The following is a 26,881-nucleotide window of genomic DNA, read 5'->3' as shown; positions in this document are numbered from 1 at the left end:
CTCACAGTAAAGTGTTGGCATTACGTGTCTTGTAAACGCTCTGGCCTAAATCACCTCTGCAGTACTCATCTGTCTCATGTGACAGACACATCTCACACTGGATTTGTTTTCAAATACGTATCTGACTTTCTCCACATGTGGTGCGATGGCCACCATTCTAAGTGAGAACCTCAGGTATTGCAGCAATCACAGGGACATCAACTCCGCCAGTGCTGGCAAGTTCTTTTTCATTGGAAACACATGGGTCTGTTTCCTATTCAACACCCAAACCCCAATTTTGCCATACAAAACTCTCTGTTGTACAATACATAACATATCTTGGAAGAACTAACATTTAAGAAAGATGGTTGAACAAACTGTAACGTCTGTATTAGTTTCTAAAGCCTGCCATCTTTGTTAAGATTATTATTGCTGTGAAGGAACACCACGATCAAAGGCACTTGGGGAAGAAAGCGTTTATTTGGCTTCCACTTCCACTGTACTGTTCATTGTTGACAGAAGTCAGGCAGGACCGGAACTTAAATGGGGTAGAAACCTTGAGTCAGGATTCAATACAGAGGCCATAGAGGGATGCTGCTTACTGTCTTAAAGAACCCAGGACGGATACCACTCACAATGGGCTGGACCCTCCCCCATTGATTAAGCAATTAAGAAAATGGTCAGTAGTCTTTCGTACAGCAAGATCTTCTGGAGGCATTTCCTCAGTTGAGGCTCCTCCCTTTCTGCTGACTTGAGCTCGTGTCAAACTGACACAAAACTAGCCATTGCAGCTGATGTGTTGAAAGTATCGCAACCCTAGTATGTTAACACAACACACACTCTATTACTCACCATCTGAAACCAGCATTGACAGAATCGTGCTCCCTCTAACTTTTCTAGCAATGGGTCTATCTATCCTTGCTTCTAATAGGTTCTTGTTGCTGCTGCTGGCATTCCTTGGCTTGTGTTAGCTTAACATCAACTCTACCGCTGCCTGTATCTCTTTGCCTTCATAGTTCTGCCTTCCTCCCTATTTCTTTCTGCTTTTTAAGAAGGACACCACTACTGGGTTAGCTTGATCACGAATGATTTTTCTCTTAACTAATTACACCTACACTGACAATTTCCAAAGGAGGACATATTCTGTATGAGAGATTTTAATCTTCCAAATAGGTTTGAATCATATCGTCTTAGAAACAGGAGCGCACTTTCTCTGGACTGTGTTTGTCTCTCCTGTTCTCTGCTTTCATTAACTATCACTATAAATAGAAGCTTAATGGGTGTCACTGTTCCGTGTACTAATCCTGTGATTAAAAACCTCACTCCATTTGGTTAATTTTTTTCCCCTAGAACCAAGTGTTTAAAAAAAAAAAACTTTTCTCCAAATAACTTGTAGGTTTTATTTTAGAGTTGAAGAAAATCATATGTCTAATTACATGTTTCTTATTTTTGTCAGGAAGCTTAAGAATTTACTGACTCGTTAATTTTAATAACTTTGCACAGTGCCATAAGCACATATGTGTGTATTTTTGCTTTTCTTCCAGTGTTAATGCTTTATTTTCATTCTGAGGTTGAACAGCTTTTAAAACTGGTTCTTATTACAAAGTCACTCCTAATTCTCTGCTGGGGAGAGCTGGTCATAACTAGGAGAGTGACGTCCTGAGGCTACCACACTCAAGGCCAACTTTGTTGTCCTGGCACTCCTGTCAATCATGACAAACCAACAAATAGGAGCCATCAGTATCGGAGGCAGAACGTGGGGAGGATTCCAGCGACAGAGAGGGTAATGGGTCCATCCACTTTATTCTCGAGAAATCAAGTCGATTTGATTCCTTCAGTGATGGGGGCAATGGGAGAAACAACCCAGGATCTATATAATGGTAAAAAATTAAAAACACCTAGAAAAGCAGAGAAAATAAATAAGAGGATAGTTGGAAATTGTATTAAAAACACCAAGGACCAGGAGTAAAAACTGCAGCAGGCTGGATGGGGAAGAAACTATTTAAAAACCAAACAACAACAACAACAACAACAAAAAACCCAAACAAACAACAGGGCCTGATGATAGGGCTCAGTGCATAAAGGGCTTGCTGTAAAACCCTGATGACCTAAGCTCCATCCCCAAGACCCACTGCATGGGAGGCGAGGACGAACTCCAGCAGGCTGTTCTGTCATCTATGTGTGCACACTCTCATAAATATTCTCTTCTCCGGCGCCTTCTACCTTCCTTCTCTAAATGTAAGGCAACAAATGAACTCCCCTCCATCTTGAATGGGAAACAATGACATGGAATGAGACAGATCAGAGGGAGGATGGGAGGCCCGCATCACCCGCAGTGAGAAGGACCCAGAATGCTTGCTGTTGTTAAAGACGTAGGCGAACAAATGGAAATGAAAGGAAATGTAATAAGGGGGCCTTGTGAAGTGCAGGTGGGCTTCAGTTCTCATTCTGAGCAGAGATGCGATCATATTCCGGGAAAGTCTGATGGGAACGTTAAGGCTGTGAGGATATTTAAAAGTCTCTGTGGGTTGTCCAAGAGAGGATGAAACTTCTTTATAAGCAAAGAGATGAGATGCATTTTAAGCCATATCGGGGGCTAGAGGAGACCAGAACTGAGGTTAATAGACAACAAAAGGGGAGAAAATACCTTGTGTGACCTGTCTCTCCTCTACAGTGACAGTGAGACAGACATTCACATAAGCAAGATCTCAGCCATCAGAGCATCTGTGAACTTCTGAAGGCTTGGTCGGGAAAGCCAAGACAGTGGACAGACGAGGAACAACAAGGAATTCAGGAAACCACAAAGTTAGGAAGCACAAAATCCTGGGCTGGGAACAACTTTGAGTCTGTTTAATACATAAAACTACAATTAAATGGGTGGCATTTAATTCATAAAATTAAGTGTAATTTGTAATCCTGAAGAGAAAACTTGCATAATATAAAGAAAGCTATTTTGATGCTAATGGGCTAGAAGGTGGCCACCCTTTGCTCTACTGATTGACTGGGGTGGAGTCATCTTGGAGCATCTCTTTATTAATGCAAGGATATTACTTGGATCAGACATGACACTTGATTGCCGCAAAATTGTTTGATGAAAAGTCTTCTAAAAACCTCTTAATAGGGGGCTAGAGAGATGGCTCAGTGGTTAAGAGCACTGACTGAGCTAGGTGGTGGTGGCGCACACCTTTAATCCCAGCGTTCAGGAGATAGAGGCTGGCGGATTTCTGAGTTCGAGGCCAGCCTGTTCTACAAATTGAGTTCCAGGACAGCCAGGGCTACACAGAGAAACCCTGTCTCGAAAAACAAACAAACAAACAAACAAACAAACAAACAAACAAACACCACTGACTGCTCTTCTGAAGGTCCTGAGTTCAAATCCCAGCAACCACATGGTGGCTCACAACCATCCATAATGAGATCTGGTGGCCTCTTCTGGGGTATCTGAAGACAGCTACAAAGTATTTACATATAATAAACAAATCTTAAAAACAAAACAAAACAAAAAAAAAAACAGAAAAACCCCTCCCAATAGCCCCCACCGCCAGGTATTCATGCCTTCAATCTAGATGTCAGTAGTGTTGTTCTCCATGCCTGAAAACCATTCCATTGAAAGACCATCAGAAAGATCAGGGCTTTGGTGGGGTTCTAGGTGACCCAGGCAGTGGAAGGCCCAGTGAATGGGGAGGATGCAGCCTGATTAAGTCTGCCTCGCTCCTGCAGAGGTCATGAGTGAACAAGGCTCCACAAGCTTCCCACCCTAGGCTCTCAACATTATTATATTATACGGGCCAAGAGTCTACTTGATTCTTCCTTTCCATCTACAGAACCCAAACCTATACCCTCATTCCCCACACTCACAAACTCAAAGCCACTGCATTTCTTGATTCCTCTAGGAAGACTTCATTATCTCCATTTATCCACACATGTCAGAATTCATGACAAGTCCAGGATTTGGGCCCATTCCCAACGTCTCTTTCCTCCAAAGCCCTCACATCCTTTGTCTACATTTTTCCTCCATCCTGAATTTGCTGTGTGCTCAGAAATTCCTGGGTTTTTCTTTCATATCTAACCTATCATTTTTTAAGCTTTCTTTTGTGTACATCGGTGTTTTGCCTATATGTATGTCTGTATACCATATGTATGCTTTGGGGCCCTTGGAGGCCAGAAAAAGGCATCAGATCCCCAGGAACCAGACTTACAGATGGTGGCGAAGCACCATACACATTCTGGGAACCGAACCTCTGGAAGAACAGCAAGTGTTTTTTAACAGCTGAGGTATCTCTCCAGAATCAATATGTATTTTTTAAAAATTATGTATATGTGTCATGTGTCAGGGGACATATGTGTGTCCTCTTTGGGGGACAGAGGCAGCAGAGTCCTTAGAGCTGAATTATAATTGGTTGCAATCCAATTGTGGTGGCGGTATGCGTACCGGGAACCAAACTTAGATCCTCTGCAAGGACAGTGCACACTCTTGACAGTAACCCTCATTTTTCAGTGCTACTACTCTGGTTCAAGATTCCACTGCAACTTGCCTGAATTACTACAGTGATTTTATTAGTCTATCCCGCTTTGTTCCCTATGATGTATCCTTGACAGTGTAGCCAAAATCCTCCTTTAAAAATGAGCTCTGCCGTATTATTCATCTGCTCCAATCTCTCCAACAGCTGCCCACTTCATAGTCAAAGCAAAGTCCTTGCCTTGCCTACGAACCCCACAGCGTCTGTCTCCACCTCATGGTCATCCCTAGCCTTCCTCTGATTATTCTTCTAGTCCCTATCCCAGCCACGCTGGTGACCCGGCTATTTCTGCCTTCAGAAATCCACAGAGCAGCACTCAGCAGATGCTGTGGAGATTGAGGGGGAGGGAGAAACGGGGAAGGTGATGAGCACTAGGAAGGGCTTCTTCACCTCATCTAACTATTCCTTGATATTCCTTCACAGACCTGCCCCACGCATGCCTTAGTTGATCCCACATCAAGCCCAGTGGACAATCAAATTTAACCATTTTAGGAGGTAATTACTATTAGGAAGGAGAAATAAATGCTGGTGAAGTAGATCTTCGTGTCCACATGATATGATCACCTGGGGAAAAATGGGGAGCCCCGCAAGGTGAACTGCACTGGTGCCGCAAATTCCACGGATGATGTCACCATTCAAGCGGCTACACTCCAGGAAAAGCCAAGGTATCTTAAAAGCACGTGAAAAGCACTTTATGTTTAAGTGTGCGCTGGGATGGTTCAACACGGGATTTCCCTATGTGAACTGCAGGGCTGTGGCACGATGGAGCCACACAGGGTGTGCGCCAGTTCAGGAGTTCCCCTGCAATGGAAGATGCGCAGCATTCTTAGCTCCAGCAACTCCATCCTTTTCCAGTCAGCAGCAAGAAAAAACTCACCCGCACCAACTTCCAAAACAATCCCCCAGGCAGGTTATACGCGCAATGGTCTCTTCTGTGTGGCCGGCTCCCCCTCCGTGTGACAGTGCTGCTGGCCTGCCCCCCCCCCCCCTCATGGCTCCTTCTTTTCTTGTCTCTGCTGGACTCCACCCCTGCAGCCTTTGGCTGGCACTTGACCAGCCCCTTGCCTGCCACCATCACAGGACACCTCAGCTCCCCCTGCCCACTCCTCTTGTCTCTACACAAGCTTTCCAACTTCCCCTCTATGAATGACTCTTAAAACTCTGTATCACTGCATGATATTCAAAGTAGCATTTCCAACTGTTATGTGGTCATTCATGCCCAGAAAAGCTCCTGTTTGGTTTCAAGCCAAACTGGCTATTTTCCTCCAAAACTTTGTATTGCCATGGCTGTGTCTGTGTCTGAAATGGCAACCCCAAGCATATTCTAAATCCAGAACATGATGACTGCTTTGGACTCCCTCCTCTTCTTCCCTCACATGCAGATGCTTGCCCTGCCCTGCCTCTTCTCTCTGAAGACTCTCCTGGCTGCTTCCTGTCTGTCACTGCAATTTAAGATGCTGTGTAGCTTAGAACACAGTCACAGCCTCCCCACACGGCTTCCACGCCAATTCATTTCTTGATACTTCCACAAAAGGAATTTCTGTAGGTAATAATAGTAAGTAACATTAGCTCCGTGCTTAGAATAGGCCACACACTATTCTAAGTGTCTCCTGCCTATTTTAATCTGAACTGCCACTCAGAGCTATTGTTACACAACTGGAACTTCTTATACTTTAATGCTGAGGTCAAAGAGATCCGGAGAGGTTAAATAACTTTTTGTACCTAGACCTAACTCAGGAGTGACAACACCAGGATTCTAGGTCTTGGTGGCTTCCACATCCCCTGGCTGTCTTTGGCCTCCTTTGACCCTACAGTATCATATTTTATCTTAGAATCTTCCATTGAATTTCTTTCCTGCTGCCTTTTCTTTCCCACTTTGCTCTCCTAATGCATCGGGTGGCTACCTATGTATCTATCACTTACGATTCATTTATTTTATTAATATAAAATAAATATATATTTATTGTTAAAATTAGATATTTTTTCCTAAGATATACTTGGTTTCCCTCCCCCAGCTCCTTCCAGAGTCTCCCCACACACCCAAATCCATGCCCTTTCTTTTTCTCTCTCATTAGAAAACAAACAGGCATCTAAAAATAATAATAAAATATGATGAAATTAAAAACAAAGCAGAATAAGACAAAACAAGCGCACAAGCCAACAACAACAAAAGAGCCAAAGAAACATAAATGCAGAGGCACACACATTCACACATAGAGAAGGCACAAGGGCACAAGACCGGAAACCACAACGTATCAGCACTGGCAATCTACTGCCAGGCATGGATCTGTCCGTAAGTGTGGTTGATATAGCCTTTGCAAGTGGTTATCAAGATGGCTTCTGAGTTGAGGTTGGAGGCTTGTGTGTCCACTGGCACCCTGTCTGGCTTAGCTCCAGAGCAGCTGTTTGCTAATCTATTTACCGACTATTACAGATGGGCGAGTGGTGTGTGGTGTGTGTTCCTTGGTGCAAGTGTCTTCGTACGTCTGTGTGAGTATAGAGACCAGAGGCAAACTCAAGTGCTGGGCTAAAGATACAATCTCCATTTGTTTGTTACCTAGTCTCTCTTTGGTCTAGAACTAGCCCAGGACACCAGGCTAGCTGTCCAGCAAGCCTTAGGGATCCCCTGCCTTCCCAGATCTGAAGTCACTACACCTGGCTTTTTTCTCCTTGCTGGTAAGTGTCCTTTCTGGCTCATTTTTTCATAAAATAGGCCTAATATCTAGAACACTTCCTGAGAGTTTTACATTTAACAGGCAAGCATGTTACTGCCCGAGCTATCTCTGCAGACCTCACCGGCTGTTTTAAGAAATGCTCCAGGAAAGCTCTTTTTTAGCTCAGCGTCTACAGCAGCAGTTGCCAGGCCTCTCTCCCTCTCTCCTCCTAACAATGAAGAGAAGTGACTACGTACAGGTGACTCCGAGCTCCTCTCCTCAGGTTACACACAAAGCCGCATCTTCAGCTTTTCTTTGCTTTAATCCCGATGTTGCTTTATGGATGGAAGAGAATGGAGCAAATAAATAAACAGCGCTTTGTAAAGAGTGCTATAGAGTGGTCTGTAAATGGAGAGTCCAGTTACCCTAGGATGGAGCGATGCAGTTTCTCCAACAAGAAAAACAGGAGCTTCTAAGCAAAGTATGCGATACACGTGTTCCCAGGGAAGAGAAAGTTGAGCCCTACAAAATAGGAACTTGGTCTGGGAAATGTCTTGTAATCATAATTGCTAAAGTTAGACTTACAACTTCAGAGGGGTTATCCACAGAAAATGTTGGTAACCCGAAAACCTCCGCTGTACAGAGTTTGCCGGGAGGAGCCCCTCCCTTCTGCTCCCTGGAAGTTTTGAGGCATTGGCAAATGTCCTCCTCAGAATCCCAGCGGATTCAGTCCTTTCCCTCTTAGAGCCTCTGCCTCTCCACTCTGCCTCCGCCCGGCTTCTGAGACCCTCCGGCGCCACGGTGGACTACAACTCCCGGCGTGCCCCGTGCTTCGCGCTGCTCTGGGCTTCGCGCGTGGCGGCCACCCGGCGGCTGGGTGGGAGGTAAGTGATGGGCTCGCAGGCTGTCCTGGGAACACGCCCGCCCTCCTCTCCAGGATGAAAGGAACCAGAGAACACCAGGATAAGAACAAAAACAAACAAACAAACAAAACACCCAATTTACCCCAAACGCCCGCCCTGCGGTCCCCGTGAGTTCGGTACCCCGCGGGCGAACACTTTGTCACCTGGAGTGGAGCAGGGCAGAGCTGGCGGGACAGGGCAGGTCGTAGGTGCTAGGGTCTGCGCCACACACCTAGCAACTCCCACCCAACACTGAGACCGCCCTGTACTCCCTCAGAATCTCAGAAGAAACTTTTCCCTCTGTCCCACGCACCACCTCCAGTTGCTTAGACGACGCTGGCGGGGAAGACGCCCGTGCTTTGCCCAGGAGACGCCCTTCGGGACGCGTGCAGCTCTGCCCTCGGGGACTTCGGTCCAGCACGGGACCAGGTGGAAGGTTCCTACAGAACAGCCTGGCTTTCCTGGGCCGTCGGTGCTTCCTGGAGGTGGGTGCGGGTCAACATAGAAGCCACTCAAAGTGCGCTCTTCCTGCTGGCCTCCCCTCCCCCATCCAAGGGCACTTTCAAGTGGGCCCAAAGGTTCTCTATTCCAGAATCCAGAAGCCAGGGTATCCATAGCTACCTCAGTACGGATGTACTTCCTTAGAAAATCTTTTTTGGGCGCCCCTACACACACACACACACACACACACCACGTTCTGCAATCACAAAGCATATAACGTTCACGTGCTTCACGTAACTCAAATACAATGTTAACATAGTTAATATACAAGTCCCTCAGACAAGAGTAAATGGCTAATGTGCTTGTGGAGTGTACAAAGATGAGTGGCTGAATCCACACTGACATTCACAAATGTCCGTTTATTTCCAAAGTTAGAAACTAGATGGTAAGTGAAACCATCATTTTGGAGACCTGTAACACTTCCAGAAACACATTTACGTAGGCAAACTTTTGAACACAGCAGGCAGGAAGGGAGGGAGAAGGCACTTGGGGAAACTCCAGAGGCCTTCCTCCCATCAGTGTGCCTGAGGAACTCGGGCATGCCTACATCTCTTTGAGCCTTTCCCTTGGAGGATGTGACCAGAGCTCCTTTGAGAGCAGTTCTCAGCTGTACTGTCCCCTGACTCCCAATGCAAAGCCATCCTTTTTATCTTTTGTCATTGGGAAACGAGTTAGGAGTTCCCATGAAGTCCCAGAGTATGGATCTGCTGACAGTCAATGATCCGTGACCCTATTTTGGTCATTCATGATAATGCACCCACATATGGACCTCAGCCCAAAATAGTACATAGAAATACTGAGCAGTTACCATTCACCCCTAAAAATTTACAACTGCTTGTTGCAATGAGGCAGTAGAGGCAAAGCCCAGAAAAGAGAGACTTTGAATAAATGTTTCTCAGCTATGGTCTTTCAGGAAGCTGAAAATTTCTAATGCCATTCCTAAAATAGATGTGTGAGTGATTTTGGCATTCAGGATCTAGATTTAGACTATACCTGTTAACCTTTGATCTCTGAATGCCCTTAAGGGTTAGTAGAGAAAAGGGAAGCCAGTTTATCCTAGGTTCTGCCTAAAATGTACACATTCCACTTGCTGAGAACTGAGGGTCCTAGTATGGATCTTGAATGTTGTTTTGAGTGGGGTTTATTTGTTTTGTCACTGTTTTGGCTTGGGTTTTGTTGGTGCCAAGCATTGGGGTCAGTGGATATCTTGAATTAAAAGCATCGAAATGTTGGTATCTGTTTCCTACCACATATATACAATATGTTAAGGTTTATGGGAATGTCTCCCCACCTCAGGAATACCACCCCTCCACACACACACAGAGGAATACCACCCCATACAAAGAGAGAGAGAGAGAGACAGAGACAGAGAGAGAGAGACAGAGAGAGACAGAGAAAGAGAGAGAGACAGAGAAAGACACAGAGAGAGAGAGACAGAGAAAGAAAGAGAGAGACAGAGAAAGACACACACACACACACAGAGAGAGAGAGAGAGAGAGAGAGAGAGAGAGAGAGGGAGAGAGAGAGAGAGGAATACCACCTCTACATACACATGTAAACCAAGTAGCAGTTTCCAGCCAATCCAGGAACTAACTGTAAGATTGAACAGATAACAATCGAAAACTCAACCCTAGTCTCTTTCCTCTACTCTCAGTTTCCTGAATTAGAACTTAAGATGGCGGTAGGTTGGCATGCCTTAATTATATGTGACCTAAGCAGGATCAAATGCTCAGGGTTAGAAGTGTTAACTGAATTTTTCTTGGGGTGGGGTGGGGGGGAGGTGTTAAGCTTTTTATGCAACTAAGACAACCCTTAAATTTGAAGTTTTTCTTTTGTAGAGAAAAAGGGTTTGCTTGTTTCTGTTTGGTTTTGATTGGCTTCCTGGGGTGGAGTGTGAATGTTTGCGGGAGCTCTGGTCTTCTATTTCATATTCTCTCTGAGAGTTGCTGCTTCCTATGAGGAGTGAGGGATTTGCTAGCTGACCAGAGCCTTCCTTATCCTCACAAAGAGATTACTTAAAAGCCAGCTCCGGGAACTTTGTCCCCGCCTCTGTTAGGAAAAAGAAAGACTAATGCAGGACTCAGTTTCCGAGTGTTCACTGTGGACAGCCCGTAAGCCCTGGATTTTCTCTTATTTTTCCCTCAGGGAGAAGACAAAATAGTTTGAAACATGGCATGGCTGCAGAAGAGCATTAAGACCTGTGTGGCAACAGGGAAGGGTTAGGGGAAGGAAGCAGCTATGGAAACAGCTTCTTGCTTGTACAAGGCATGTGCAAGGAGAACTCTGCCTCTTTGGAAGTGGGGAATCATCCCCTCCCGCTAATTGCGCTGAAGGTAGTTAGCCAAAGTGAACAGGGCACGCTGTAGCTTTAAAAAGTCAGCCATGAACCAACCAGAAGGCAGTTGCGGCTTGTGTGCGATTCCTAACGTCATGTTGGCTGCAAGCCAGCCTGGTTTTATTTCACTGTGTCAAATTGTACCTCCTGATTTGAATTCTCTTGCCCGACTACTTTGTGAAAGAAAGCATTGGGGTTTCTTTGGCTGTTCTTGATAAGCCTATTTAAAAAAAAAAAAAACGCTGTGTTTTAGTTGCTTCTAGGTAGGTTTGCTTTTTACCTTTTCATGAAAGAAAAGGGAAATAAATGATAGTAAGGATAATAAGACGGCGTGGTGCGCTGTTGCAGAGCGTGGCTTCAGTTGTTCTGTTTTGTTTCTGAGATGCATCGAAAATGGTGAATGTGTAATAGTTTCCAACTAAAGTGCCATTCTTCATGTGGCTGGAGCAGCAGCTCTCTCTCTCTCTCTCTCTCTCTCTCTCTCTCTCTCTCTGTGTGTGTGTGTGTGTGTGTGTGTGTGTGTGTGTCTACTCTGTGACTGTGTGCATGGGTGCTAATATCTATATTATAAATATTGGCTTTCTTTAGCAGTGATCTTAGAGGCTTGGCAGTTGGAAGTTTGTGTGTGTGTGTGTGTGTGTGTGTGTGTGTGTGTGTGCGCACACGCACACGCACTCTGATCTCACACTTGCGATGTTGTTTGCTAGTCATCCACTTCTGGCAAAGTAACGGCATCTTCTGAATTTACTGAACAGTGCACTTGCCGTGTCACAGGGATCCCCGGAGAAGGAGTGTCGAAGTCTAAAGTGGTCTGAGAGGAAATGTATTTAAATTATGGCTTTAGCTGAATTCAGGGAAACAGATTTCCAGGCCAGGCTTTTTGTTTTGACTTTCTTGTATTTAAAGCAGGTTCCCCTCCCCCTTTTGCTAATTGTATATAAGTTGGGGAGGGCTTTTATTTTTTATACATTCGTCATCTGATAAACAAAAAGACAGTGGTGTTACTGTATCTCAAATGTTTTTTATGGTTTTACATAAATCTGATGAGCTGCCTGCCCCCCAGTCCCCAGCCCCCACACAGATCCTAACATCTCAACACCCCACCTTGAACCCCACCACCCCTTCTGTGATACAATGTCTGGGAGTTTTGTTGTTGTTGTTTTGGTTGGTTGGTTGGTTGGTTGGTTTTAGTTGTTTGTTTGTTGTTGGCATTTATTTATTTATTTATTTATTTTTAGCTTTCTGCTTTACTTTGGCATGGCTACCTCCCAGATTGAGTTTCGCTAATAATATATGAGGTAGGGGAATACTTTCTGACAAAGGCTTTAATTAAGTCCCTTCTGCATTTCGTTGAAAGATAGGGAACTGAAAAATGAAGAAAAAAAAATCACAGAGGGGTCCAGAAATGAAGGCTTGTTTTTCTCTACTTCTGACTATGGGTTGCAATGTCTTCAGGGAGCTAGGCATTTGGAGGAAGCCCTGCCAGGTCACAGTCCCTTGTTTAGGAGGAGGCTTCAGTTTTATTTGTACATTCTTACTGTGAAGGCGATGCAAAAGAGAGCACCGCGAGCTGTCCTCCAGCCTCTGAGCTGTGGTCCTGTCTCTCCAGCAGGAGGGGACTGGAGACGGAAACGAGCATGCGTGAACTGTGTGGACTTGTATGTTTCCGGTTGGGAGTATGTCCCCTCTCCCTTTTGAAGAATTAAACCCAAGCTTTTCTCCCTTATTGATTAGTTGCGGAAGTAAAGGAACTCTGCCCGCTGCCCCATGCTCTCTGTCGACATGGACAACAAGGGAAATGGCCCTGTCGGTGTCAAAAAGTAAGTGAGGCGGCCTTCCGAGTTCTGCTTCTGCCAACCACGCAGGGACCCAATGTCTGTTTGCATTCTCCTTGGCTGCTGGGGTACAGTTTGGGGGTCTAGTCATTTACATTGGCCACCAGCTACCTGTCCTCTTCCCTCTCAACTCCAGCTGCCTGTTCTGTAGTTCAGCTCTGTGACAACGGTGACATCAGGCGTGTGTGTGGAAGGACGATGGTTTCAGGCCGTGCATCAGAGAGTCTTGAGGAATTCAGCCCATATTCTCATTTGAGGCAAAAACTGAGACGGTAGATTCCCCAGTCCATAGGCCGCTAGGTGGGCGCCCAAACACCTTTCAGTCTTTGTGTTTGTTTTAATAATGTCACATCAACCTTCAAAACTGGAAGTGATCATTGTGAGGAAAGAAATTCACAGTCGTTCGATGCTGAGATTGACAACTTCTCTGCCTGGCTTTTGAACCTTCCCTTGAAGGTGGCATGTTTCAGCGCATATGGAAAGGGTTTCAGAATATCTCCTCTCACTCGGACACTCCCAGTTACGTCTGCTGTCTAAGGGTTATGTGTTGGAGTCTTTTTAATAGGAAAATACAAGGAGACTGTGGATTTTCTTATACACAGTAGACCATAAGAAAATAGTAGCTTGCAGGAAGTCTTTGAGTCCATCAAGAGGAGCTGTATTGAAACTGTAGCCCACTTGGTTCCAGGGAGGAAGAAAGTTCCAGGTGGTTGGCCTTTCTTTCCTTTTGTTTAGCGTCTTGTCCCTAGAAGCCGTGACAAGTGAGCAGGGGGCCATGTGCTGTGTGCTTATGAGTAGAATGTATGTTTTGCTTCACAGAAACGTTACATTAAAAGTAACTCAATAAAATCCGCTTTAAAACAATTCCAGGAATGGGTGCATTGCTGAGGCGTTGCGGCTGCGGACTTTTCTGTTTCAGCAGAGGCAGACAACGGTGGGCGGGGCGACAGTCACGTGCTCTCCGTGGGCGGGACTTGTGAAAGATAAGCTACAGAACAAGCAATGACAGGGATATTCTCTAGTCTTGTCCAGCATGGTAGCCACGAGCTCCACGTGTCTGCTAACTACATAGTAATATGATTAGTGTACCTGATGAACCCGTCTTCATTCTTTTTATTTCAATTTGGAGATGAACAATTTTAGTCAAACCTAATAAGGAAGCCCTGTGAACCCAGCTTCTTGGGAAACTGAGGTTGGTTGAAGGCCCAACATGGGTTCTAGAGTGAGTTCAAGGCTGGCTTGAGCAATATACATGTGGCCCTGTCTCAAAAATAAAAGAGGAATTGGGAGGTAGCCCGGTGGTAGAGCACTCACCCCAAAGTGTGGAGCCCTAGATGTAACAATCCCCAAGAGTAGCAAAAACATGGTGAAATATGATGCATGCATATAACAAACTAGGTGTATTTGAAAGTTAAATTTTGGTAAGCTTTAATGATTTTATACCCATGAAACCACTGTTACCATTGATAATGAATCCCCCCCGCCCCCCATCTCCACTGTCTTCATAACCCTCAGTAGTCTCTCCTTCCTATGTTTTTCCTGGGTCCATATCCCCAGGCAACCTTGGGTATGGATATGTCATTGTAAACTACTTTGACTTTCCCAGAATTTTGCATAAGAGTAGACACTATACACATATAATATGCATATAAAACACCTACTTTTATGGGGCTGGTATCTCAACATAGTCTGTAATTTTATGCATACTACTGTATTACTGGTTCATTGCTTTTTGTTTGGTTGTTTTTGTGTTTTGCTTTGTTTTGTTTTGTTGGTTGTTTTGAATCAAGGTCTTACTATGTAGCCTTTGTTTGCCTGGGACTTGTTATGAAAACCAGGCTGGTTTCGAACCCACAGAGATCTGCCCACCTCTGCCAGCCCTGGCTCCCAAGTGCTAGGATTAAAGGCATGCATTACCGTATGCAGCTTGGTTCATTGTAGTACAGAGTGATATTTTGTTAGATGGGCATAGACCTACTTATCCAGCTACATGATGCCAGGGAGTAGAGGTGTTTCCATTTTTGTAGTATTATCCAAATAAAGTTTCTTTGATTGTTCATGTCCATGTCTCTATGTGAATGTGTGCTTTGTTTCATTTGTGAAAGTACTTAGGAAGGAATTAGAGTGCTTGGCTACACCATAGGTGTATGTTAAACTTTTTAAAAACCTTTTCCCAACCTCATTACTGTCAACAGGGCATCCCATCTCCTCATGAAATCTTTGTCCTATTCGCAATAGTTGGCGAGGGTTTAGTTCTCATTTCCCTAACGCCCTCTGATCTTAACTGCCTTCGATGATGCTGATTTGATGTCCATAGAGCTTCCGGCGTGCACTGTCCTTCAAATTTTTCATTGGCTTTTATTCATATTTGTTGTGTAGAATTTTTATGTGCTATGGATATAATATTTTATTGGGTTAGGGTTTTTTTTCTTCATATTTGTGCCATAGAATTTCTGAGTATTCTCAGTACAAGTTCTTTGCCATGGCTTGAAACTTTCTCATAGTTCATGGTTTCTCTTGTCCTTCTCTCTTTAATGTCTTTGGCTTTTAATTTTGCTGTCGTTGCATTAATTAATTTATTTTTTTATGGAGAATGCTTTGGGTGCCAAATTTAAGGATTCATAGACCAAAGTCTTGATAACTTTCTTCTAAAAGCTTGGTAACTTTAGGTTTCGGGATGTAGGACGATGATGTTTAAGTATGTTGGGCTTTTGTAAAGATTTATTTTACTTTCATGTATATGTTTGAGTCTCTGTGCGGGTCTGTACACAAGTGGAAGCCTGAAGAAGGTGTAGGATGCTGTAGAGATGGAGTTCTAAGCTGTGGGGAGCTGCCCAGTGTGGGTGCTGGGACCCAAACCCAGTTCCTCCGAGAGCAATAAGCACTCTTAACCTCTGAGCCATTCCTACAGTCCCTCAAATTAGGTTTTTAGGTTTTATGTGGCATGTGGGATGAGAATTAAAGAAGTTTTTGCTGTTTGTGATGGTTTGTTTGTTTGTTTTGACCTATGGATAGCCACTTTTTTTAGAACCATTTATTCAAATGCTTCTGCAACTTTTTCTTTTGATAAATTGATTCTATATGTGAGTCAGTTAGTAGACTGTTCTGTTCTGTTGATTGTTTGCATATATGTGTATCAATGTAGCACCGTATTGATAATCAGAGCTTTAGTAATTATGGCCTCAAGTCAGGTAGTGTTACCTAACTTTGTTCTTAGTTGCCATGGTAGTTTTTTTTTTTTTTTATATTTCCTTACTGTTTTAGAATTTGCTATTTCCACTACCACCATCACCACCCCCAATAAGAAAATCTGGTGGCATTTACATTGACAAAGCCTGCTGATGTTTTCATTAGTATCTGCATGGGTTGGTTTGGGCAGGACTGACACGGTGTTAGGTAGGTTTTGATTGTAGGGTGGGCAGCATGGATGTTACTCTGATGGGTGCTGGATTTTCCTGAGATTTCCCGTAATTGCATGATATAGATTTTTGGGCACTGTTTTCTTAGAAGCTGTTTCAAGTATCTCTTTAAGTCCTATCCCAGGACCAGAGCTGCATTTGCTCTAAGGCTGCCTGGCCTTTTACTGAGACAAGACCCTCCTTTGTAGTGCTCCAGGACTCCTGAGTTAGGAGATCGTCTTCTCTGTCAGGTGAGAGAAGGCACTACCTTTGTCCATGCATGAACTCCAGTGATTTGTCCCCTCCCTCTGGTATTTCTGGGTGATTTTTCGGCCTCAGTCCTACAAAGATGCCCATGAGAGTTCTGCTGAGCACTTCAGGGAAGCCCTGAGCAGGTCTTTCCAGTTGGACTCTATGTGTCTTTTCCTCCTCCTGTCTGTCTAGAGTGCACACTGAAAACCTTTCCAGGCCCTCAGTCACTGGTCTTACATTTCTTCTTTCCCTTCTTCCAGGGTCATGGTCTTTTAGTGGCTATGACCAATGTTTTGAGTGCCATATTATTTTATATATTTTGTCTGCTTGTTCAGTTCCATTTATGAGTAGAAGAGTAAACACGGCCTCCATTACTCCATCCTGACTGGAAGTAGGCATCTCATTTAACACACATGACCACAGGTGGCTATCCATAACGTGGGAGAGGGAACAGTTGGGGTCTAATAGAAACTCTAAAAGTATGAAACATGAAGTCTTAAGGATGTGGCTGTGCATCGTAAGATGTTTGGCAGCATCCACAGCCTCTGCTGTCAGGTCTCCATTATACCTAACCTCTGTCATGGCAATCAAACATGCCTCCTGATACTGCCAAAAGTTTCCCAAAGCACAAAACCATCCCTCGTTAGGACCTGTCAGGCATCCTGAGCAATGCTGTGTCTGAGGAGCGTGTGACACTGACTTCACATGACTCATACATGGTGCACACGTGATGCACACATGACACACACATGACTCATTGACATTCTTGTACTGGTCCTTTCTGCTTGAGCCTGTAGTAAAAGGACCATACATTTTAAACATATTTCAGTCTGGAGCATTCCTTTGCCTTCCCTTTTGTGCTTCTTGCTTCATATATTATAGAAGAGAGAGAGAAAGAGGCATAACAAAGCAAATGTTGTAAAATACTGACAAATTGGGGAATCTGGGTGGAAGGTATCTGAGATATTTGCACTGTTGTTTAGTTTTCTGTAAATCTGAAATTAACTCTTAAAAAACATTTTGTGCCAATGAAGAAAGTAAGAAGAGACGAGGGCTCCCTTTAGGAGGAAAGCAACCCACTCCTCCCAGATTAGGAAGCCAGAGGCCAGCAAGCGTGACATCGAAGGCTTGTGCTCAGGACTTTGAATCAAGTCATATCTTCAGAACACTGGAGTTCATCTTGATTTTGCTTCTTAGATATCAGAAGAGTAACACTCACTTAATTTATCCCTGCTTTAATTCTCTTAACAATAAAGAAGAGACTGAGGGTTGTAAGGATCGAAAGAAGATATGTGTGCAATGAATTATACAGTGACTTGCAATGACAGTCATTATGTTCCAAGTTAGAAAGCCTCACAGAGCTGGGCGTGGTGGCGCAAGCCTTTAATCCCAGTACTCGGGATGCAGAGGCAGGCAGGTTTCTGAGTTCGAGGCCAGCCTGGTCTACAAAGTGAGTTCCAGAACAGCCAGGGCTATACAGAGAAACCCTGTCTCGAAAAAACAAAAAACAAAACAAAAAGAAAGAAAGAAAGAAAGAAAGAAAGAAAGAAAGAAAGAAAGAAAGCCTCACAGTACCTACTGTGAGTCAAGCCTATCTACTGTGAGTCATGACTTGTGCTGTCTTCACAAATAGCATTTCATTTGATTAATGCAGTCTTTGATATTTAAATATATTACAGTATTTAAAAATGAATAACCAGAGGCCAGGAAGTCACCATGTGAAATAGATTTTCATTTGAAAATCACATGGGAAAATGGCAAATCTGAGATCTGAACTCAGCTGTTTGGAATTCAAGATGGCTCATTTGGACCCCAGACAGACTCTGAGCTGCCAAGCCTTTCCTCGGTCCTATGAGCTGCAGTGAGTTTGGTTGTAGGTATTTTGTAGCAAACTTGTCCCACAGTTGAACTGGGTTTTATGTTGTGGCTACAAGAGAATCAAAGCAAGATGGAAACACCAACTTTAGGTCTTTGCTTTTTCAGGCTTGTTGCCCTAGTAGCAAAAGGATACATACTAAAACATATACTTGATCTGTCTAAGACATTTTCATCATGCATATTCACTACTTGGTATGTGTGGGACTGTTTCACATAAAGACATTTTCATGTGATACCTTGACAATTTTAAACACTACAAAGGAGTGCTCTTCCTGCTTGCGTCTTTCATTCAGACACACTAAAATCCCCAAGACTTGAGCCATAAACCTTGGGTTTTCTAATACAAATCCTTGTTAAAAATTATTTTGTTTCTTTTTCATCTGCATCAGTAAGATGTTGGAACCACCAAAGCTTTCATTCTACTGAAAGCTTTCATTCTACTGAACGCTTTCTGAAGGGCAAGAAATTCCACAGGAGGTGATATTTAAGTGTCTAGTTAGCATGTGAGGAGATACTCAGTGTCTTAGTTAGGGTTTTAATGCTGTGAACAGACACCATGACCAAGGCAACTCTTATAAAAGACAACATATAATTGGGGCTGGCTTACAGGTTCAGAGGTTCAGTCCAGTATCATCAAGGTGGGAACATGGCAGCATCCAGGCAGGCATGGTGCAGGCAGAGCTGAGAGTTCAACGTCTTCACCCGAAGGCTGCTAGTGGAAGACTGGATTCCAGGCAACTAGAATGAGGGTCTTAAAGCCCACACCCACAATGATACACCTACTCCAACAGGGCCACACCTACTAAAAGTGCCGCTTCCTGGGCCAAGCAAATACAAACCATTACACTCAGTACTGAAAGTGACAAAGAAAATGCAAATTAAGTTACAGTCACAAACTCATTCACTTGGTAAATATTTAATATAAAAATAAAGGGATATATATCCCTTTATAATGGTATTTTCATATATATGTGTATATATATATACATATCTATATCTATATCTATCTATCTATATATATATAATAAGCAATAAGTCTGTAGCTACTTAGGTAATTTAAAAGTTTCTAGAGGTCATTTGTGAAACAATGAAACAAATTTCAGTGGTGTGCTGTATTTAACTATCAAAAATGTTACTTTAACATGTCATCAACATAACATTATTGGGATGTGTCACATTTCTGCCATGTTTTATTAACATGTTGTGTAGTTTCCATTGCTGCATATCTCTGGTTGAACACAGATTTTCTTCTTAGATCTGCATTTGTATTTCATGTAATTCACAGTTGGAAAAGGCATGACCACACACACCCAGCCAATTCCAAAAATACTGCCTTGCTAGCGTCCTTTCCATGAGGCCGTTGGGTTCCAGTGTTTATCAAGTGTCTGTCTCATCATAGACTCATTAACATTTTATTAATTAATAACTGTAATGAAACATTTACTGGCGATATTCAGAAGGGGGCATTTAAACTGCTACTTAAATCAAGAGAGTAGACCCTTCATGTCTAGAAGTAAAACATAGAGGAGGATTTAAGTGGCACAAGCAAAATCATGGGCAAGCTAGAGTTGAGCCTGTTGTCCATTTGATTCAATCCAAACCAAAGCTGTCTTGAAATCACCGCTCTGAGTTCTCAGCCTTGGACCTGAGAACACACAGAAAGCCTCATGAGCTATTTGCTTCCCAGAAATCTTATCCCTTGGGTACGGTGCAGCTGAATGTGCCCACCCCCACTTATCTGAATATTTTTAAGTGAAAAAAAAATATCCCAGAACCTTTGAACCGTTCCTTCCTTTTCCTGGGTCAGCCTTTATCCAGATCTCTGCTCGCTGCTATGATGCGAGAAGGGGGCGGGGAATGGAGAGAAAGTGAAATCCCGTTTAGTTGCTGAGTTCTTAGGTTTTTTTTTTTATAAGCAAAGAGATCAACATTAATTTATTATAATTGGAGTTAAATTACTTTTAGCCAAAGGCTATTTTAAAACACGGGCAAAGAGTGGCATAATTTGATTTAAAAATAAGTCATAAAAATAAAAGCAGTACAAAGTTAGAGTCCATTTCTGAGTGTAAAAATAAGTACCGTATAGAAAGAGTCTTAGGGAAAGCGCAGCATGACTGATACATTGCCGTAATCAGGAGCCAGGATCCGAGGCTCCTTTTCTCTCATAAACTGAAAGAGAGCTGTAATGGTTAAAAAATAATAAAAGAGTTGTGGAATTCAGACAGATTATATTTATCCACAGTGTCCTTGGCCAGCCTTTGATTTGTGTGCCAAGTATCTGAAAAATGCAAACTTGAAGAAGAGTTTATTTGGGCTCATGGATCTCAGAGGCTTTAGTCAGAGTCAACAGTCTCCATGAAGGTAGACACAGCATCATGGGGGTGCAATGGTACCCAGCAGCAAAGTTGGTCAACTCATGGTGGCTGAGTAGAGATAGAATGCAGGGCGAGGTCTAACTTTCTGTGACCTACTTCCTCCCACTAGGCCCCATCCCTTAACAAACCACCTGCCAATCTTGCCATCAAATTATGGATCCACCAGTGGATTAATTCAGTGGTGTGCTCCATGTCAAACCTCAGCACCCAGAGGCCCACAGCCTTCTCATAACCCAAGATGCACCTAGTCAAACCCCAAGAAGACCCTTATTCTTAACAGTTTCAATATTGTTCAAAAGTTTAAGCCCAAAGTCTTCTCTGAGATGGGCTGCAACCCTTACCTGTGAGCCCCTGTGAACACAACTTCAAAATTGTGTTCTTACAATACACAATTACCCAGGAATCATTCTTAGTTAAAAAAGGAGATAGTTGACATGAGAGTAGAGATGAATAAAGCCAAAAGAAGACTAGAGCCCAGCAGGAAGAATATGAAGCCTGTAGCTTATACAGGGAAGAAGGATGTAGGATCCAACTTATACAGCTTATACAGGGTAGATGTAGGATCCAACTTATACAGCTTATACAGGGTAGATGTAGGATCCAACTTATACAGCTTATACAGGGAAGAAGGGTGTAGGATCCAACTTATACAGCTTATACAGGGAAGAAGGGTGTAGGATCCAACTTATACAGCTTATACAGGGAAGAAGGATGTAGGATCCAACTTATACAGCTTATACAGGGAAGAAGGATGTAGGATCCAACTTATACAGCTTATACAGGGAAGAAGGATGTAGGATCCAACTTATACAGCTTATACAGGGAAGAAGGATGTAGGATCCAACTTATACAGCTTATACAGGGAAGAAGGATGTAGGATCCAACTTATACAGCTTACACAGGGAAGAAGGATGTAGGATCCAACTTATACAGCTTATACAGGGTAGAAGGATGTAGGATCCAACTTATACAGCTTACACAGGGAAGAAGGGTGTAGGATCCAACTTATACAGCTTATACAGGGAAGAAGGATGTAGGATCCAACTTATACAGCTTACACAGGGAAGAAGGGTGTAGGATCCAACTTATACAGCTTATACAGGGAAGAAGGGTGTAGGATCCAACTTATACAGCTTATACAGGGTAGATGTAGGATCCAACTTATACAGCTTATACAGGGTAGAAGGATGTAGGATCCAACTTATACAGCTTATACAGGGTAGATGTAGGATCCAACTTATACAGCTTATACAGGGTAGATGTAGGATCCAACTTATACAGCTTATACAGGGTAGATGGATGTAGGATCCAAAGAGCTGGCGGGCAGCCCCACCCTGAGTCTTGCCAGTTCAGGCCTTACGGCCTGTCCACTCATTTGTACCATACCCTGCCTGCAGATCTTCCCAGCAGACATTCATGTTTACTGGAGATATTTAGAAGCTCTCATAGTCTCGTGCATTTCCCTCTCAGGCTGCCCCCAGGGAGTCCAATGCAGCTGTACACTTCCTGTTCTCCAGAAGGCTCTGGGATTCTAGAATATTACATTCCACATGCCTGCCAAACCAGAGTTAGCCTCAAGCTCAAAAAGCAGCCAGGTCTCTTGGGCTGTGACTTCTGAGTGGCTGGATCTTGGGAAATTGTCCACTACATCAACTGTACACATAGGATGTCCTAGAGATAGCTCTCCTCCAGGGAAAATCTGTTGGATGCACTTACATTTCTGCACCCTATAATGTAACCATAAAATGGGTCAGAGTCTTGCCTTCTCATGAAGTGTCCTCAAGGCTTCGTTCTTATGCCCAGGACAAAGTACTTAGCTTCTTTTTAGTGGTCAATCTCTAACAAACTACAATGCTTTGGTCTCACATTGAGCACACACCCTTTCTGGCCAAACTATTTTTTAAAAGTATTTCCAGTTGATCCACTCTCCTTTTGCTCCCAATCTGCACTGTGGCTCTTCTAGTAAATCATAGCCTTACAATAGTGTTGAGCGTTGGTGCCAAGCAGCTATAAAATACCCTCTCATGGACTAACTGCTGCGCTCCCAGAGTCTCGAGGCACAGACAAAATGCAGACAAACTCATTGCCAGAATATAACCTGAAGACGGCTAATCCGATTCCATTATAGTTCTCACCCTGTGACCTTATGGGCAGGCACTCACTGTCTGAAGTTCTCTCAGCTCTCTGGTTCTCCATCAGACTCTGCTTAGAGCATTCTAGACCCCTCCAACCTTTAGCTCCACAGTTTTCTAGTTTTTCTCACAAACTAATTCCTAGTTTTTCTAATTCAAATGGACAACTAAAATTGTGGCAACAACTCGGTTTCCCCGTACCAGTTTTCTTTATCAAATACCAGACACGAAGACACCACATCCCCATGGCTTCACATTGCTCATTCAGTTGCTGTAGGATGGATATGTAACACACTTAAGGGAATATCAAAATGAACAACAGTGTATTAGCATTCACTAGAGGAGCTCTCTCTCTCTCTCTCTCTCTCTCTCTCTCTCTCTCTCTCTCTCTGTGTGTGTGTGTGTGTGTGTGTGTGTGTCTTTTCTCTCTGGGAATACCCTCACCAACATTCCCAGAAGTGTGCAGATTGACAGTGAAGATCATTCAGCCATCATAATCTTTCTTCTCTGACCAACCCCCAGCGTCTATGCATCATAAACACCATAAACTATATCTGAGCTAGATCCTGAGAAAGGCCCTGCTATTTTTGCCAGCCTACATGGAAAGAGAAATGGAGACATTTTCTGCTAGCACTTAAAAGTATGGTGTATCGTCCACTTGGTGTGGTGGGCAGCACATTGGTCTCATAAAATCATGATTGTGCAGATATGAAAATGCTCACAAGAACATCTCAGTAAAGTTGTATATGTGTGTGTGTGCCAGGTTTTTATTTACTGACTATCAAAATTATTGCATCTTTATCTCTTCTTAAAAGTGAGTTATATCATTAAATGAGAAGGATTTTCTAGTGTTCGTTATTCAGTCATGATGTAATTTTTACTGGCATGTGGCGTTTCTAGCCGTACGCCCATGAGCTAGAAGAAGGGTAATGGAAACACTGACTTGAGAAAGTAAGAAAACTGAAGAGAAACTCTGCCCCTTACTTCCTTGATATTCTGAATGAAGCATAATATTCATACATTTTCAGATGTCATGCCTATAAGTTACTCATAAATGTAACAAATTTATATACATTTTCAAGGAAAGACTCCACTATGACAGTAAATAGTATTAAAGAGACCATGGCATGCTTCTGTCTCGTTTCATCAATGAAAACTCCGGCCACAATGGAGCCACCATCTCAGAAGTGTCGAACGGTGCCATTTAAATTCCTGCTGGAATCTGATGTGTACTTGTGATAACATGTGAAGACAACAGTCCATTTATAGTGGAGAAAGTTGAGTATCTCAGCTTGGCAACAAAAAAGTCTTTGAAGCAGACACAGTACTACCCCAGCAAACAAATGGCCATGCAAACCCACCCTCCAAACTCACCCAGCTGCAGATACTATTTGGTCTTAAATCCTGCCTCTCCACATTCCCTTAAGATGACCTTAAATGATACAGTACTGTCCTCAGAACTGTCGCTGAAGACCCTGATGGGGTCAGCAAACTCAATCTCTCTTTGAAGCTTAGAAGCTAAGCGTTTGGAGTAACAAATCTTTATTTTTATTTTGATTATTTATTTATTTATTTATTTATTTATTTATTTATTGTCTATTGTGCAAAGCAATCCTGTTTTGGTTTTTTAAAGGTTTTTTAAAGTTAATTTTATGTGTAATTCATTTTTTACACTCCATATTCCATTCCCCGCCCCTCTCATCCACCCTCCGACTGCTCCACATCCCACACCTCCTCCCAACCCACCCCTATCTCCACGTGGATGCCCCCAACCCCTATCCCACCTGACCTCTAAACTCCCTGAGGCCTCCAGTCTCTTGAGGGTTAGGTACATCATCTCTGAATGAACACAACCTGGAAGTCCTCTACTGTATGTGTGTTGGGGGCCTTATATCAGCTGGTGTATGCTATCTGTTTGGTGGTCCAGTGTTTGAGAGATATCGGGGATCCAGATTAATTAAGACTGCTGGTCCTCCTACAGGATCGCCCTTCTCCTCAGCTTCTTTCAGCCTTCCCTAATTAAACAACAGGGGTCAGCTGCTTCTGTCCATTGGTTGGGTGCAAATATCTGCATCTGACTCTTTCAGCTGCTTGTTGGGTCTTCTGGAGAGCAGTCATGATAGGTCCCTTTTTGTGAGCGTTCCATAGCCTCAGCAATAATGTGAGGCCTTGGGACCTCCCCTTGAGCTGGATCTCACTTTGGGCCTGTTGCTGGACCTTCTTTTCCTCAGGCTCCTCTCCATTTCCATCCCTGTAATTCTTTCAGACAGAAACAATTATGGGTCAGAGTTGTGACTGTGGGATGGCAACCCCATCTCTCACTTGATGTCCTGTCTTCCTGCTGGAGGTGGGCTATACAAGTTCCCTCTCCCTATTGTCGGGCATTTCATCAAAGGTCCCTCCCTATGAGTCCTGGGAGTCTCTCACCTCCCAGGTCTCTGGTGCATTCTGGGGAGTACCCCACCCCAGCCTCCTATTTCCTGAGGTTGCCTGTTTGCATTCTTTATGCCCTAAGGGCCAACAAATATCTTTTTAAATGACCAGTCTTTAACTGATCAAGTGGGACAGCTAACCAGCCTTCTGTTGCATGCATCCTAATTAGCACTTTGTAACCCCTTAGTTCTACCATTACTTGGCTGTTTCTATTTTTCCTCATGTAATTGGCACTCTCCAGGGGCAAGAATTGTGCCTTCTCTGTTCTTTATCCTGCACCTAGTGCAATATTGGGAAAAGCATAGCTGCCAATCAGTAGTTGTCCAATGCTGAATTCAGAGGAAGAGCACAGACTTGCAGTAAAGAGTCTCTGGAGTCTAGTTCTGGGGTGATCTAACCTACAGTGCTATTTAGGGTGAGTTCCTTCCCTGTTCTGAGCTTCAATTTCCTAAAAGTGGGTTTTAAAAAGTGGGCTTCCAGTTCAGATGGGGGTGGAAGACTGATGTTTTGTGACCCAAGAGAAGCATATCACACTCTGTAGTCCATCTCCTGTACCACGTCTTTGTGTGTCTACACAAACCTGCGATTGATGCTGGTAAAGAACAACCATGGCGTTAAACAGGTCTGTCCTCTTAGGGTATGAGCAGTCCCATATTGTTAAATTTTTCTAAATTACCTCAGTCTTCTTGGCTAACTTAAACTAGTCAGACCATAAATGTATACTGATTAGTTACTGTATTAGTCAGCGTTCTCTAGAGTCACAGAACTTATGAATAGTCTCTATATAGTAAAAGAATTTATTGATGACTTACAGTCGGCAGCCCAATTCCCAACAATGGTTTAGTCGCAGCTGTGAATGGAAGTCCAAGGATCTAGCAGTTACTCAGTCTCACACAGCAAGCAGGCGAAGGAGCAAGAGCAAGACTCCCTTCTTCCAATGTCCTTATATTGTCTCCAGCAGAAGGTGTAGCCCAGATGAAAGGTGTGTTCCACCACACCTTTAATCCCAGATGACCTTGAACTCAGAGATTTAATCTTCTGGAATCCATAGCCACTCAAGATCTCCATACCAAGATCCAGATCAGAAACTTCTATCTCCAAGCCTCCAGATAAGGGTCACTGGTGAGCCTTCCAATTCTGGATTGTAGTTCATTCCAAATATAGTCAAGTTGACAACCAGGAATAGCCACTACAGTTACTAACCCCATTTACCCTGGGTGGATTCCCTCACCCTGCCAGTGAGAAAGTGATAGTTCTCATTGCCCCAGGACTTGCCCACACCACCAGCACTTTTGCCAGCCTTTTTTTTTCTACAGCATTTCAAATTGTCAAAGGCATCTCAGAATCGTGGATGTGATGGTGTTACAGCAATCCAAAAGGAATCCAGAGAGCCTCGGTCTTGAAATCAAACTGCAGCACACAGTTATCACAGTCCAATACCATGCTTTTTGAAGACAGATGGCTAACTGAAGTCAACCACAGAAAATGTGAACTTGAGTATTTCCCAGGCACTTAAAAGTCTGCTCTGTGGGACTCTGCTTGTTGCTAGAAGTGACACTATTAGAAAACCTAAAAGATTTGCTAGAGTAGCAAGCTCCTGCAGAAGCATTCTTCAGGCCCATGGTGACCAAGTGACGGAAGGAAAGTGGAGCCTTGAAGATATTTCTCAGGGTCAACTCATGCTTGT

At 43.5% G+C, this 26,881-nt stretch overlaps 1 protein-coding gene and 1 long non-coding RNA gene across 8 annotated transcripts in view; one reads left to right on the top strand and one right to left on the bottom strand.

Annotated features, from left to right (window-relative positions):
- Positions 1–5,165: 5,165 nt before the first annotated feature.
- Positions 5,166–8,458, bottom strand: Gm36521. 2 transcript variants are annotated; one of them, XR_003954576.1, is made up of 4 exons: positions 8,369–8,458; positions 7,579–7,675; positions 7,411–7,488; positions 5,166–5,300 (listed from the first exon to the last, which is right to left on the bottom strand). It is a non-coding gene; the product is annotated as a predicted gene, 36521 (long non-coding RNA). The 2 variants fall into 2 exon arrangements; XR_376210.3 differs by having other exon boundaries at positions 7,411–7,675.
- Positions 7,581–26,881, top strand: part of 4930503B20Rik (RIKEN cDNA 4930503B20 gene) — a 40,704-nt gene continuing 21,403 nt past the window's right edge. Inside the window, exons 1-3 of one of the 6 annotated variants that reach the window (XM_011240264.1) lie at positions 8,467–8,540; positions 10,702–10,889; positions 12,626–12,711. In XM_011240264.1, the coding sequence (XP_011238566.1) occupies positions 12,659–12,711 (53 nt within the window). In that variant the 5' untranslated portion in view covers positions 8,467–8,540; positions 10,702–10,889; positions 12,626–12,658. Of the gene's footprint in view, positions 8,038–8,377; positions 8,541–10,208; positions 10,238–10,701; positions 10,890–12,625; positions 12,712–26,881 lie in introns of those variants that run through there. The other 5 variants (XM_030252861.1, NM_001368726.1, XM_011240263.2 and 2 more) reach the window with 5 other exon arrangements.

The sequence above is a fragment of the Mus musculus genome, chromosome 3, assembly GCF_000001635.26.
Source record: "Mus musculus strain C57BL/6J chromosome 3, GRCm38.p6 C57BL/6J".
NCBI classification, from domain to species: domain Eukaryota; kingdom Metazoa; phylum Chordata; class Mammalia; order Rodentia; family Muridae; genus Mus; species Mus musculus.
Note: the sequence above shows the minus strand (reverse complement) of the source record. Positions and strands in the feature narration are given on the sequence as shown.